This window comes from Oenanthe melanoleuca, chromosome 27 (assembly GCF_029582105.1).
Source record: "Oenanthe melanoleuca isolate GR-GAL-2019-014 chromosome 27, OMel1.0, whole genome shotgun sequence".
NCBI lineage: Eukaryota > Metazoa > Chordata > Aves > Passeriformes > Muscicapidae > Oenanthe > Oenanthe melanoleuca.
Window position 1 is genome coordinate 3,039,016 of NC_079360.1, and position 13,434 is coordinate 3,052,449.

A 13,434-nucleotide genomic window follows, 5' to 3' on the forward strand; every position below is an offset into this window, starting at 1 on the left:
GGTGGGGCCAGAGGGAGCCGGGACCACCAGGACGGCTCGTCGAGGAGCGTGGCCAGGCCGGGAAAGGTTGTCCCGGGGCCCGAAGGGCGGTGGAACCGGACGGGAACGGCGCTATCCCACCAAACGCTTCCCGCGGGACGAGGCCGGGCCCGCAATAGGGGCCGGGAGGGCCCCGGCACACCGAGAATGGGCGGGCACGGCACTGAGCCGCCGCGCTTAACCCGTTCCCTGCAGCCGATAGGGATGTCCTCCAGGCTAGAACGGCTCCGCTCCGCCGAGACAGGCCATGCGCCCCGCCCCACCGGCACCGGCGGCGGCGACGCAGGGCGGGGCCTGAGGCGGGGCCGGGCCCGGGGCTTGTGGAGGGGCGGGGCCCGGGGCTTAAGGCGGGGCGGGGCTCGGGGCCTGAGGAGGGGCGGGGCCGGGCCGGGCCTGTCCCGGGGCTGAGGCGGGGCGAGGGCCGGGCTCGGGGCTGAGGCGGGGCCGGGCTCGAGGCTGAGGCGGGGCGGGGCCGGGCTCGGCGCTGAGGCGGGGCGGGGCCGGGCTCGGGGCTGAGGCGGGGCGGGGACGGGCTCGGGGCTGAGGCGGGGCCGGGCTCGAGTCTGAGGCGGGGCGGGGGCGGGCTCGGGGCTGAGGCGGGGCGGGGGCGGGGCCCGGGGCTGGGTCGGATCGGGGGCCGGGCTCGGAGCTGAGGCGGGGCCGGGCTCGGGGCAGAGGCGGGGCGGGGCCGGGCCCGGGGCTGAGGCGGGGCCGGGCTCGGGGCAGAGGCGGGGCGGGGCCGGGCTCGGAGCTGAGGCGGGGCCGGGCTCGGGGCAGAGGCGGGGCGGGGCCGGGCCCGGGGCTGAGGCGGGGCGGGGCCGGGCTCGGGGCTGAGGCTGACCGGGGGCGGGGCCCGGGGCTGGCTCGGATCGGGGGCCGGGCTCGGGGCTGGGTCGGATCGGGGGCCGGGCTCGGAGCTGAGGCGGGGCCGGGCTCGGGGCAGAGGCGGGGCGGGGCCGGGCCCGGGGCTGAGGCGGGGCGGGGGCCGGGCCCGGGGCTGAGGCGGGGCTCGGGGCGGGCCCGAGGCTGAGGCAGATCGGGGGCGGGGGCGGGGCTGAGGCGGATCGGGGGCCGGGCTCGGGGCTGAGGCGGATCGGGGGCCGGGCCCGGGGCTGAGGCGGGGCTCGGGGCGGGCCCGAGGCTGAGGCAGATCGGGGGCGGGGGCGGGGCTGAGGCGGATCGGGGGCCGGGCTCGGGGCTGAGGCGGATCGGGGGCCGGGCCCGGGGCTGAGGCGGATCGGGGGCCGGGCTCGGGGCGGGCCGGCGCGCGCGCAGTGTCGCGGGGGCGCGCGGCCTCCCCCTGTCGCGATGGCCGAGCAGTGAGTGCGGGCGGGGCCGGGAGGTCCCGGGGGGTCCTGGGGGGCAGCGGGTCCCCGTGGAACCGGCCGGGCCCCGGGGACAGGGAGTTTCGGGGCTGGCACCCGCTCCCCCGGCCTGGCGGCGCCGCTGGCCTCGGCTCGCTCCGGTTCTTGTTCTCGGGCGTGGAGAGCGCTCGGGCCCGGCCGGAGCGGCAGGGAGGGCGGCTGGAGTGGACCCGCGGGTCTCCGGTGGCGTGTCCCGGGGGAGGACGGGGACACCAGCTGCCCCCGGGCTCACGTGCTGCCCCGGGGGCTCGGCGGACAGGAGCGGGCGGTTCTGGTCAGCACCACAGCTCGCTGCTGTCCCGGGCCTGTCCGTGCGCTTCGGCAGTCAGGAGCACTGCAGAGCCACGGTGTTGGTTTGCTTGGTTTAAGTCTATGATGCATAGAGTGTTTTTCCCATTCATAAGAGTGTTTTTCTGATATCACTTGTTTCAGCGTTGAGCTCTCTGTTATTTAATATTTATTCTTTCTGTACTGTTACAGAAAAATGGAAATTACCACTCCTCCGACATCCAAATGTATCATGTACTGGAAAAGGAAAGTCAAGTCCGAGTACATGCGTCTGCGGCAGCTCAAGAGGTTCCAGGCCAATATGGGAGCAAAGGTACAGTCACAGCAAGGACTGGGCTGAGATGCCTCAAAAAGGTTTCATTTGAGCTCAGAGTGCTGCCAGAGGGTGTTAGCAAGGTGAATTGATAAGCTGTGCTTGACTTGCAAGCTGGATCAATGGGAAGAGATGCTACTTCTCCTCATGCTCTGTCCTGAGCTGTGTGGGCAGCAGCTGTCGCACACATGAGGCCGTTGAACAAGCACTGGTGTAACTGCAGCAAGAGAGCTCATTTCCAGTTGTTTTTTACAGGCTCTCCCTGATGAACTCTTTCAGTGCTGTGGGAGTTCTCAATGGGTTTTCTTAAATTTTGAGAACTCCTTTTCTCCTTTCAGGCTCTCTTTGTGGCCAACTTTGCAAAGGTTCATGAAAAGACTCAAATCCTTAATGAAGACTGGAAGAAGCTTCGAGTGCAACCAGTGCAGCTGATGAAGCCAGTCAGTGGGCACCCATTCCTGAAACAGGTGTGCAGAGGAAAAGGGGCAGCAACAGCAAGTGGGGACTGGAGCCAGGACTCTGCAGAGAACTGTTGGGATATGGGATAAGTTTTTGTCTGTGTTGTCCTAAGTCAGTGTCAGGCTGTGCCTCACACTTCTGGAATGCAGAAATGGACAAAAAGTAACCCAAGGCTTTTTCCTGTGATGGAGTTCACCGGGTGGATGTCGGGCTTCTGTGTTCGTCCTGAACTCAGTTTTCCTCAGGCTGTGGCAGCCTCCCAGGGTGGTTCCTCACTGACCTTCTCTGTACTTGTATTCCAGTGCACTGTTGAGAGCATTTTCCCAGGATTTTCGAGCCAGACACTGTACATGAGGACCCTGAACACAGTGGCACTGGTGCCCATTATGTACTCCTGGTCCCCTCTTCAGCAGAATTTCATGGTACGTGGGAAGCGCGGGATCTCAGTGAGGTCAGCATCTGATTGCTGCATCTGATTATTACATCTGATTGTTGGGAACTGGTTCTTCATCCCACTTGTTTCAGGCCACATCTGCTTGAGAGATGATGGAAAGTGTTGCTTTAGTTGCTTGTTTTGTAGAATCCCACAAACCAGCCTTGTGTCCACACTCACCCAGGTAGTCTCTTTTACATGTGACTTCTTGACGGAGTCACCATTGCTTCACAGGATTCAAGGAGTAAATATGTTTTTTAAGGGGATTTTGTTTGTTTGTATTTTTTCCTAAGATTTTTATTTCCCTTTATATGAAGAGTTTCATTTATTAGGCAGGTCTTTTCATTTGTGACTGGGTTATAGTGGGATAGCACTGATGTGTCAGTGATGACACATCTGGACCTTTGCTGTGCACTGTGTTGGCAGGTCTGAGGGACCAGAGAAGCCTTGGGCACAGTCCCATTTGGGTCAGCAACCACTGCTTTTCTGATTTGTGTCTGATTTCTCTTCAGGTGGAGGATGAAACAGTTCTGTGCAATATCCCTTACATGGGTGACGAGGTGAAGGAGGAAGATGAAACTTTCATTGAAGAACTCATTAATAACTATGATGGGAAAGTTCACGGAGAGGAAGGTAACTGGGAGCAACCAGCTCTGGCCACTCCAGGCCAGGTTGGATGGGGCTTGGAGCAGCCTGGTCTAGTGACCTATCCATGCCAGGGGTGGAATATGATGAACTTTATAATCCCTTCCAAGCCAAACCTTCCTGTGGTTCTGGGATTCAGTCTCTTGCAAATAACGTATCCAGGCAGTTCAAAAGTCAAAAGGTGGCAGCAGCAGCCAGCTTTTCTGTGGGAGCTCTCAGAGCAGGGAAACAGGATGGTGCCTGCTGTTCTCCTTTGCAAGGGCACATCCCTGCCTTTGGGTACCTCACTCATTTTAATGGCTGGAGTGCTCTGGAGCCAGTCCTCCTGTGTATAGGGATTCACAGGCGACCTCTGGGATTCTGAAAATATGCTAGAGGGGGAGGAGCTCAGCAACCCTGTTCTGCTTGTTGCCTTAGCCGAGAGTCTAATCAATGAAAAGCGCTGCCTGCCCCATCATAAAATTACCCAGTGAGGAGGAAGACAGAGAAAACTGGTGTGGCCTGTCCTGAGATTGCTGAAAACAATACACCACTACTGACTGTAGTGCTAAAATCCCACTTTCCCCAAAAAAGTGAGAGGAAGGCTCTGGTGGGTAGCAGAGCACATTGGCTTGTGGTTTGCTATGGCGAGAAATGAGAAAGGTGGTGGCACTCCCACTTCTGTGTGTTTCAGAAATGATCTCAGGCTCAGTCCTTATCAGTGATGCTGTGTTCCTGGAGCTAGTGAATGCTCTGAATCAGTACTCGGACGAGGAAGAGGAAGGACACAATGATTCTGAGGTGAAGCAGGAGGATGGAAAAGAGGAGCTGCCAGTGACAAGGAAAAGAAAGCGTGGAGTGGAAGGTGGGTTTAGCCCCCAGAGAAGTGGAGATGATGTTGGTCACATTTCTGTCCTGCCCCACAGCACTGGGCACTGCTCTCCTGCCATCACAGGGTTGTTAATGTGTCACCAAGAGTAGTTCCAGCTTGGCTTCTGTAGCAGAAGGGACATGGTTTGTTCTCCCTGTCCACTGTGGACAGGAGAAGAAATCACCATCTGAAAGTGTGGTGAGGAGTAATTTAGATGAGTCATCTGAAAACCCACTTCCTGATGAGATTAGCAGAGCTGGCTGTTATCTGAGAGGCTGTGGGATGTTTTCAAGTGCTGGTCTGGCAAACACCTGTTGGGGACATGTGGGTGAATCTGTTTCTGTGGGAGGCAGGGAGATGGACGTTTTCAAATCCCTTCCAGACCTGCTTTCCATGTATTAGTGTTCCTCTTCCCTCTCCTATGCCACCTGGAGCTCTTGTTGCCTAGAGGAAGCTCTAGTTTGTGGGATTTTCATGTGTCCTTGATGACCTTCTGAATGCTGATGGGTAATTTTGTCTTTGTCCTTGATCTGTAGTGATGTGGGCAGCACATACACCAACACTTTTGTGGATGTAGAAAAGCATTGTCTGCAAGTTCTGCCATGGCAGAAATAAATAGTAATAGCACTTAAGAAAAGTTGGTACTTCCAGCAGTACATCTTGCTGCACTGAAAGTGGCGTAGCACTGCTTCTGGAAATACCTCAGCCTGGTTGCAGGACATAAGGTTTATCTGTTGTGCATGTACATTTATGTTTTAAAATACAATCCTAAGCATCTCGGGAATTTCTCTGTGCAAGAAGGAGAGACCCATCCACATCAGCTGAGCTGAAGAATTTTGTCTCCTCTTCTTTGTAGGCAACAAGAAGTGTTCCAAGAAGAGATTCCCTAATGACATGATATTCACTGCTATTTCTTCCATGTTTCCTGAGTATGGCTTCCCAGAGGATATGAAAGAAAGGTAGAAAATCCCTGCACTGGTTGTCTGTTCCCTTTCTTAGCAAGAGTTGAAATCTTTATTTCAGAGACCAGCACTGTGGGCTGGCTGGGCCACAAAGCTCAGTGCCTGCAGGCTCTGTGGGCAGAGTGTATTTTGAGTGTTACAAACTGCAGTTTGGCCTTGAGGTACCTGGGCCAGAGCCTGATGGGCCTGATGGGCCTGATGGGCCTGATGGGCATGTAGAGCTGTCACAATTGGGGAATGCACATCCCTGGGTGTTTGTGTTTGTCACCAGGTACCGGGAGCTGACGGAGGTGTCAGACCCCAACGTGCTGCCGCCGCAGTGCACTCCCAACATCGACGGGCCGTGTGCCAAGTCAGTGCAGCGCGAGCAGTCCCTGCACTCCTTTCACACCCTCTTCTGCCGCCGCTGCTTCAAATACGACTGCTTCCTGCATCGTAAGTGCCACCTCAGCCGGACGCTTCCCTAGAGCCCTTTCTCCTCAGTTTTCCTCTGCACACCTTGCTTAGTCCGTGCTGGAGTCTCTGGAGGGTGGTGCCTCATGAGTTTGCAGTGGGGCCTTAGGAGCTGACAGGTGCCCAGAAGCCTTTTGTACAGACGCTCCGCTCTCTGCTCCCATGGATGGCAGACCGACGCGCGTGGCCGTCCCCTCTCCGCGCTCAGCACGCCGCGTCCGAGCTCCCGGCGGTTTGTGCTGCAGTCCTGCCGCCACCAGACTTTGCTCTTGCTTTGCAGAAGCTCGTCAGTGAAAGACATGAATGTTTCACTGCCAAAGTCTGGACATGCCCCTGTGTTTTGTTGCAACCCTGGAATTTACAGCTTCGTCTTAGTCATGTTCCTGCGGTTGGTCCTGCCAAAGCCTTTTGGATACTGATTTAGCTGCTGGACCTGCTGTTCTCCAGGTCTAAGGGCTTCTTTGGGAAGTCGCAGGACTTTTTCCAGTGAATTATTTATTAAAAGATACAATATTAATATCATGTGGTCTTTTTGTTTCAGTGCGAAAGCTGATCCTTGTCCTATGGCCTCTCCTTCCCAAGCTGCCTAGTCCCCGCTGTGGGTTAGAGCAGGGCTACCCTGTGGGTCTGTTTGCCCCGCTGCCAGGGGAACCCTCAGGCACACAGGCTCCTTCTTCCTGTCCCTTGCAGAGTGGGGGAAGACTCTTGGAAAATGCTAATAGTAAAGATAACTGTTACTTTTTCAGCTTTTCATGCTACTCCTAATGTGTACAAACGAAAGAATAGAGAGACCAAGATTGAGCCAGATCCTTGCGGCGCAGACTGTTTCCTCTGGCTGGTATGTTTCTGTGTCACTGCTTTAGAAACCATGAGAGAAGTGTCCTGGCCACCTCTGCTCTGCAGAGCTCTGTGGATCTTTTTCGCAACTTGGGTGATTTTTTTCAGAATTAGCTCTGGTCCTTGTTGGATTCAGAGGAGCATGAATGCAAATGCAGACCTTGCCAGATGCATATTATAGCAGATCTCCAACAAAGACTAATTCCAGAACTAGCAGATGGGAAATTGTGTGACAGATGATTTCTCTGGACTCAGTGCACTGTTAGAGAAGTTTAGCCCATGTTATAAAGGAGCAGAGTGAGAAGGCAGGAGGATGCAGAGGAGTGAGCTGGGGGTTCAGGGCCAAGGAGCCTCTGCTGACTGGGCAGTGATGCCAGAAGGAACAAAGTGGGAACCTGCAACACAAGGATGGCAGGGTTTGGCACTTGTGAAGGGACCACACATGGCCAGCCTCTTCCACCTTCTCTTGGTGCTGGCAGGACAGGGCTTGTCCCAGGGCCTGTGGAAAACCCTTCCTGCATTCCCTGGTCATCTGCCACCTGTCTTGTTTTCTGCTCTGCTTGCAGGAAGGAGCCAAGGAGTTTGCTGCACTGCACAACCCTCGATCCAAGTGCTCAGGCCGTCGCCGCCGGCGGCACCACGTGGTGGGCGCGTCCTGCTCCAACACCCCGGCTGTCACTGAGACCAGGGAGGGCGACAGCGACCGGGACACAGGCAACGAGTGGGCCTCTAGCTCCTCGGGTATGGTGCCAGTCCTGAGACACCCCACTCCTCTCTGTGAGGGCAGGCAGCTGGAGTTCTCCCATGCTTCCCTCTGCTTCCTGCACAGCTGGAGAATTTGGAGTTAGCAGTCAGGGTTTCCAGCAAACCAGAGGAACACTATCCCTGCCCTTGCTGCTGTGGGATTCACTATCTTCTCCCAGGAAGGAGGAATTTTGCCAGGCAAAACAAGAGCTTTGCAGGGACCTGCAAAGACCAGAGTGAGCCCTTGGCTCCTGAGCACTGTGCCTGATGAGAAGCAGCAGTGTGTAGCTGGGAGTGCAGTGCAAGGTTGCAGGGCACTAGGGGATGACCACTGCCCCCCAGAACCATGATGGCTAGGTGCCTTCTTCCAGGGTGTGTTTGGCTTAACATCTGCCTTTCTTGCCAGAGGCTAACTCCCGCTGCCAAACCCCCACTAAGCAGAAGCTGAGCCCGGCCTCCTCCCAGCTGTTTGCAGTGGAGACACCGCAGGAGCCCGTGGAGTGGACGGGAGCCGAGGAGTCACTCTTCCGTGTCTTCCATGGGACCTACTTCAACAATTTCTGCTCAATTGCCAGGCTGCTGGGGACAAAGACCTGCAAGCAGGTGGGTACCCAGAGCAGGCAATGCAGCAGCAAGAAAAGGGCCAGGGCCTGAGCCACTGCCTGTTGTTTTTATTTCTCTGCCACAAACTCCCTCTGAGGAAGATGCCATATCAATGCTTTTGGAATTCAGGGTGTTACTCTGCAGCAGTGCTGTTGTTGGCAGAGTTAGCCCTGTGTGCCGGTGTTGTGGGTTCTCTCCCATGTGTAGTGTCACAGCCAGGTGTGCAGACACTCATTTTCCAGGCAGGAGGAGGCAGTGTACCATAGACAGGAAAAGGGCAGAGCTGCTGCTTTCTGGGCCCAGGCCTGGGAGCCCTTGCTGTGCTTAGTTACACTCTCCTTATGCTTTTGATAAAACAACTTGAGTGCACTGAACTTGTTTCTTCTTTTTGCTTCTGTTCTTCGGTAGGTCTTTCAGTTTGCAGTGAAGGAATCGCTTATAACAAAACTGCCAACAAATGAGTTAATGAATCCATCCCAGAAGAAGAAAAGGAAGCACAGGCAAGTGTTGGACAAGCTTGTTTTGTTCTTAAAATGCAACCAGATCTGCTGCTTTTTGTGCCAACGCATTCCTGGTAATCCCCATCTGGCTCCCATCTGTGTGCACGTCCTGCTGTCACATGGGGCTGCTGGGGCTGCTGCTGGGCGCTGGCCCTGGCCCTGCTCCAGGGCTGCTGCTCTGGCTGGGGTGGGGCTCAGTGGCCCTGCAGCCCCAGGCTCAGCTCAAAGATAGGACAGCACTGGCTATTGGTCCTGGTGCCACTTCCCTAACAGGAGCCTCAGCTCCCTAACTTGTAACCCACTTTGTGTGTTGATCTCAATGTGTCCAGTATTATTCTGGCTCTGGTGTTTGGCTTGAAGAGCTTCTGCTGCAGCTGCGTCACTCTCATCTGTCTCCACTTTATGGTGGCTGCTGATCATTAATGCATGAATCTGCCTGGCCCATCCCTGCTGTGCCGGCTGCTGGTGCTGAGTGGCGGCTCTCCCTGATGGCAAATGCATCCCCTCAACCTTCTCTGCTCCTTTTGCAGGCTGTGGGCTGCTCATTGCAGGAAGATCCAGCTGAAGAAAGGTAGTGTTGGCTGTGGCTGTGTCATGGGAGGTTTGTGAGGGTTGAGTTCTCCAGCTCCAACTGCTGCAGCAAAATGGCTGTGCCCTGCTCACCAGCCTGGCAGGTCCAGCAGTGTGGAGGGGAGTGACACCCGTAGCCAGGCTCCTTGGGGTGCTGGGGGCATCGTGGCTGTCCCAGTGGCTGCTGAGGCTGCACTTGCAGCAGGGTTTGCTGCAGCAGGAGGAGGCTGAGGGCTGGTGTGCAGCCCTGCTGTGGACTGGGCTGTGGTCAATAAGCACAGCCATGTGTGTGCCTGTGAGAGCTGGGTGCTGCCAGACTCCCCTCCCAGTGCAGGCAGATAGGCAGCTTGCACCTTCTCTGCTCCAGTGCCCTCCACTTGCTGCTTTGGAAAGATTCCTGCACATGCAGCTTCCAATCTTGGCATTTCTCTTCCTGTTCTAGATAATTCACCGACCCAAGTGTACAACTACCAGCCCTGTGATCACCCTGAGCATCCCTGTGACAGCTCCTGCCCTTGCATCATGACTCAGAATTTCTGTGAGAAGTTCTGCCAGTGCAACCCTGACTGTAAGAAGAGGTCAAGGACTATGGGGCAGGAAAGCAGCCAGCTCTGGCACAGAGCGTCGGAAGGGTGCAGAGCTGGGACTTGCTGGGGGCCTACTTTATTCCTGCACTTGTTGCTCTGTCCATCCACAGCAGTTCTGTTAGCAGCCTACTAAAATCCAAACAAAAAAAGGTTCTGTGCTGCCATGCAGCTGTTGGCAGCTGAGAGACACTCCTGTTAGTGCTCATCCCTGTGTCCGTATCCTGTGGGTGCTGCTGCTGGTCCCCTGTGAGCAGGATGTGCCTCCAGCAATTAGGATGGGTGTTGGGTCACTGCTCTGCCATGTTTGTTTTTCCTGTCTGGATTTCCATTCTCAGCTCTGCAATGGAGAAAAGAGCCAGACTTTAATCTGTCCCTGCCCAAGGCCTGCCAGGGCGAGATCTGGCTTGGGAGGAGCAGTTGGGGCAGAGACCCTGCATGGCCCCTCTGTTCTGTGCCAGACCTCACAGTGCAAACCCACGGCGTGTGTTGCTGCAGGTCAGAACCGCTTCCCAGGCTGCCGCTGTAAGACCCAGTGCAACACCAAGCAGTGCCCCTGCTACCTGGCTGTGCGGGAGTGTGACCCAGACCTCTGCCTCACCTGCGGCGCTTCCGAGCACTGGGACTGCAAGGTGGTCTCCTGCAAGAACTGCAGCATCCAGAGAGGCCTCAAAAAGGTATGGACAGCAGTGTGGCAGGGGCTGCCTCAAGGCAGAGCTGACACAGCTGCTGCTATGTGTGTACGGGGAGAGCTACTTCTGGCAGCTGCCAGAGTTGAAACAGAGTCTGGAATAGAAGCTGCTCTGCCTTGCATCTCTGCAGCACTTACTCTGGAATAGGGATTGTGGATGTGAAAATCAGGAGATGGGAGTTACATGAGGAATGATGAGAGCAAGGGAGTGTATAAAGTGACTCGAGAAAGATGTAGTCTTGAATTCTGTTGGTCAGAGCAAGGAATTGCGCATTTAAAGAAAGGGAAATTCAGAGAAAGTTGGAAATTAGTGTGTGTCAGGTCCTGTGCAGCTCCATGTAATGTAAGTCCATAGGGAGCTGTGTTTCACCACAACAAGGGAATGCTGGATGGACACTGGCTCCCCTCTGTCCCCATGATCTGTGTGCTGTGAGGTGCTGCAACTGCCATCTCTCCCCATATCCTTTTATTTTGGTTCCAGCATTTGTTGCTGGCCCCATCAGATGTGGCTGGCTGGGGGACTTTCATCAAGGAGGCTGTGCAGAAGAACGAGTTCATCTCCGAGTACTGCGGGGAGGTCAGTGCTGCTGCCTGTGCTGGGGCTGCTGGTCAGGCACATGGGGGCTGTGTGTGGTGTGAGAGCTTCCTTTGGCTCTGGGGTCAGCTGCCTTCCCCAGCTCGGCTGTGCCCAAGGGCTCACTGACCAGCTCCAGAGATGGAGCCTTGTGCTCTCTGGGGACACCTCTCAGCACCTCTGGCCCTCCACTGTGGAGGATGGAGTGTGTTGTGTGTGCTGCTGCCTGAGAGCCCTGCTCTGGCCCTGCCCCTGGGAATCCTGGCAAGATCCTGCCTATGAGGTGGGAGGGAGAGCAGGAGGGTGTTTCCAGGTGGCAGGTCAGCCAGCTCAGCCCTCAGCTGCTGAGTTTCTCAAGGTGATCTCCCTCTACAGCTCATTTCACAGGATGAGGCTGACAGACGAGGAAAGGTCTACGACAAGTACATGTCCAGCTTCCTCTTCAACCTCAACAATGGTAACTTCCTGAGACTGCCAGGGGTGGAAAGGTCACCCAGGCAAGAGATGGGTTGAGCCTGCCCACCTGGCCAGCAGTCCTGGCCTTCCTTACACCATGTTTTCCTTCTTTTTTTTTCTTTAATAGATTTTGTTGTTGACGCTACTCGCAAAGGAAATAAAATCCGCTTTGCCAACCACTCAGTGAACCCCAACTGCTATGCGAAAGGTGAGGACCCCTGCCCAGCCAGGCCAGGCAGGACATGGTGCTGCAAGAGCTCCAGCCCAGGCAGAGGCTGCACATCTCTGATGTTGTGTCTCTGGTGTTGTATCTCTGGTTGCAGTTGTAATGGTGAATGGAGACCACCGCATTGGTATCTTCGCCAAGAGAGCCATCCAGGCAGGAGAGGAGCTCTTCTTTGACTACAGGTACCTTGGCCAGCAGGGACCTTGGGCTGCAGGGTTGACCCCACCCTGTGTGCAGTTTTGTGGGGAGCATGGGAGGTCATTGCTGCAGCCATGACTTCCTGTCCTGTAGGTACAGCCAGGCAGATGCCCTGAAGTATGTCGGCATAGAGAGGGAGACGGACATCATCTAAGCTCCAGGGTGGTTCTGGCACACCTTGCTGCTGCACCTTGTAAGCAATGCCATGTTTGCTTCACGCTGACATGACTGCTGCTGTTCCTGCTGCTGTGTGCGTCACAAGTGCTACTTTCCATCCAGACACCAGAGAGACTTGGGGCGGGAGTGTAAGCAGCCCCTGGGCCATGGCTGTCCCAGGGTGGTATCCCCTCTGCCCCAGCTGGCTGGGAAATGGGGACTGCCATGGGGACTGTGGCTGGAGTGGCACCAAGGGATGCCTGGGGATGAGAGAGCAGCACTATGCAACATGATACTTTGAGTAGGGGTGCCACTGAGCTGTTACAGTCACTGCCTGTTATGACCCAGGGGAGACTTCTCAGAAATGTTCCTTGGGCTTTGTGACCCCCTGGCTGTGGGAATAAAGGGGAAATATTCTCTGTCAGGATGCAGTTTAGCCTTGGTACCCCATGCAAAAAGGAAAGAAAAAAGCACTTTAAACTAATCCTCAGCTGGTAGCTGGGCCCTGTATTTTGGGGTGGAAGGACTGCAGGCATCCCAGGTGTCTTGCATCCGTCAGCAGCTTTGCAGGGATGTTGCTCCAGGCCTGGGACAGAGCAGCTGGATGGGGCCTGGGGTGACCTGGAGTTTGGGGCTGTCCCCTGAGAGCCACATAAGCCACCAGCCTCTTGCCTGGCCTGGTGCTGGGCTGTGCTCCCAGTGTCCAGGGCTGGGTTCCCAGGATGACATGGGGAGCCTGGCTGAGCCCTGACCTGGCTCCAGGGCCCCAGCCCACTCCCAGCTGTTTAGTCCAGGAACACACAGAGGTGCTGGGTTTGCCCGGGAGCCAGGCCCTCCCTGGCCCAGACCTCACCATGCTGTCTAAGTCCCCTGCCATGGCAGGCCAGGCTGTTTGTCTGTCCTTCCAGTTTTCTGTGATGGCCCCCTGGAGCTTGGAGGTGTTTAGGTCTGTCTGGAGCAGTGCTTGTATCCCAGCATCTGCCTGAACCTTCCTCCCTGCCACCTCCATCTGCCCAGCTCCTGCCAGCCCTGCTCTTGCCTAAGCGTCTTCTGCCACTTCGGCAATATCTGCACTATGCCAGGCTTGTGTCTGTGGTTTGTTGACGGTAAATAATGGTAATAATAATGCACTTTAAATAAAATGGCTTGTAGCCTTTGTCATAATAAAGTGGTAGCAAAGACCCTTCCCTGCTTGCTGGCCTCTTTCCCCAGACTGTCCCCTGCCTGCTGGGCTCAGCTCAGCTGTCCCTGACATGGCTCCCAGGGTCCAGGGGGAATCATGAGTGACCCGGTGCTACGCTGCCTGAATCACACTGGCTCAGGGGCAGAGGTGTGTGGTGGGGAGAGCAGGACATGATGTGTGTGTGCAGCAGCAGCTGAGCTGCCTCTAGCCCTAGCTCACTGCATCTTGCTCCAGGACCAGGAATTGCTCTTGTCAATGTGGTGCCTCCCTTGGTGCAGGGTGGGAGGAGAGGATCTGATCCTCCTG

The 13,434-nt window shown here is 56.2% G+C and overlaps 1 protein-coding gene across 1 annotated transcript; it reads left to right on the forward strand.

Annotated features, from left to right (window-relative positions):
• Positions 1-1,274: 1,274 nt before the first annotated feature.
• On the forward strand, positions 1,275-13,126 carry EZH1 (enhancer of zeste 1 polycomb repressive complex 2 subunit). The gene is made up of 20 exons (XM_056511824.1): positions 1,275-1,358; positions 1,884-2,004; positions 2,343-2,471; positions 2,766-2,885; positions 3,409-3,529; positions 4,215-4,385; positions 5,248-5,350; positions 5,625-5,788; positions 6,553-6,644; positions 7,210-7,384; positions 7,794-7,990; positions 8,399-8,490; positions 9,021-9,061; positions 9,503-9,628; positions 10,143-10,321; positions 10,817-10,912; positions 11,285-11,366; positions 11,493-11,573; positions 11,689-11,773; positions 11,883-13,126. Exons 1-20 carry the CDS (start codon positions 1,348-1,350, stop codon positions 11,941-11,943), a joined length of 2,247 nt encoding a protein of 748 aa, XP_056367799.1. The 5' UTR covers positions 1,275-1,347; the 3' UTR covers positions 11,944-13,126.
• The last annotated feature ends 308 nt before the right edge of the window (positions 13,127-13,434 follow it).

What these genes read in the sequence shown, in the direction of transcription:
- EZH1 (XM_056511824.1), top strand. An exon ending in TCCAGAGAGGCCTCAAAAAG is followed by an intron (nt 10,322 to 10,816) that starts GTATGGACAGCA and finishes TTTTGGTTCCAG; the next exon opens with CATTTGTTGCTGGCCCCATC. An exon ending in GAGCTCTTCTTTGACTACAG is followed by an intron (nt 11,774 to 11,882) that starts GTACCTTGGCCA and finishes CCTGTCCTGTAG; the next exon opens with GTACAGCCAGGCAGATGCCC.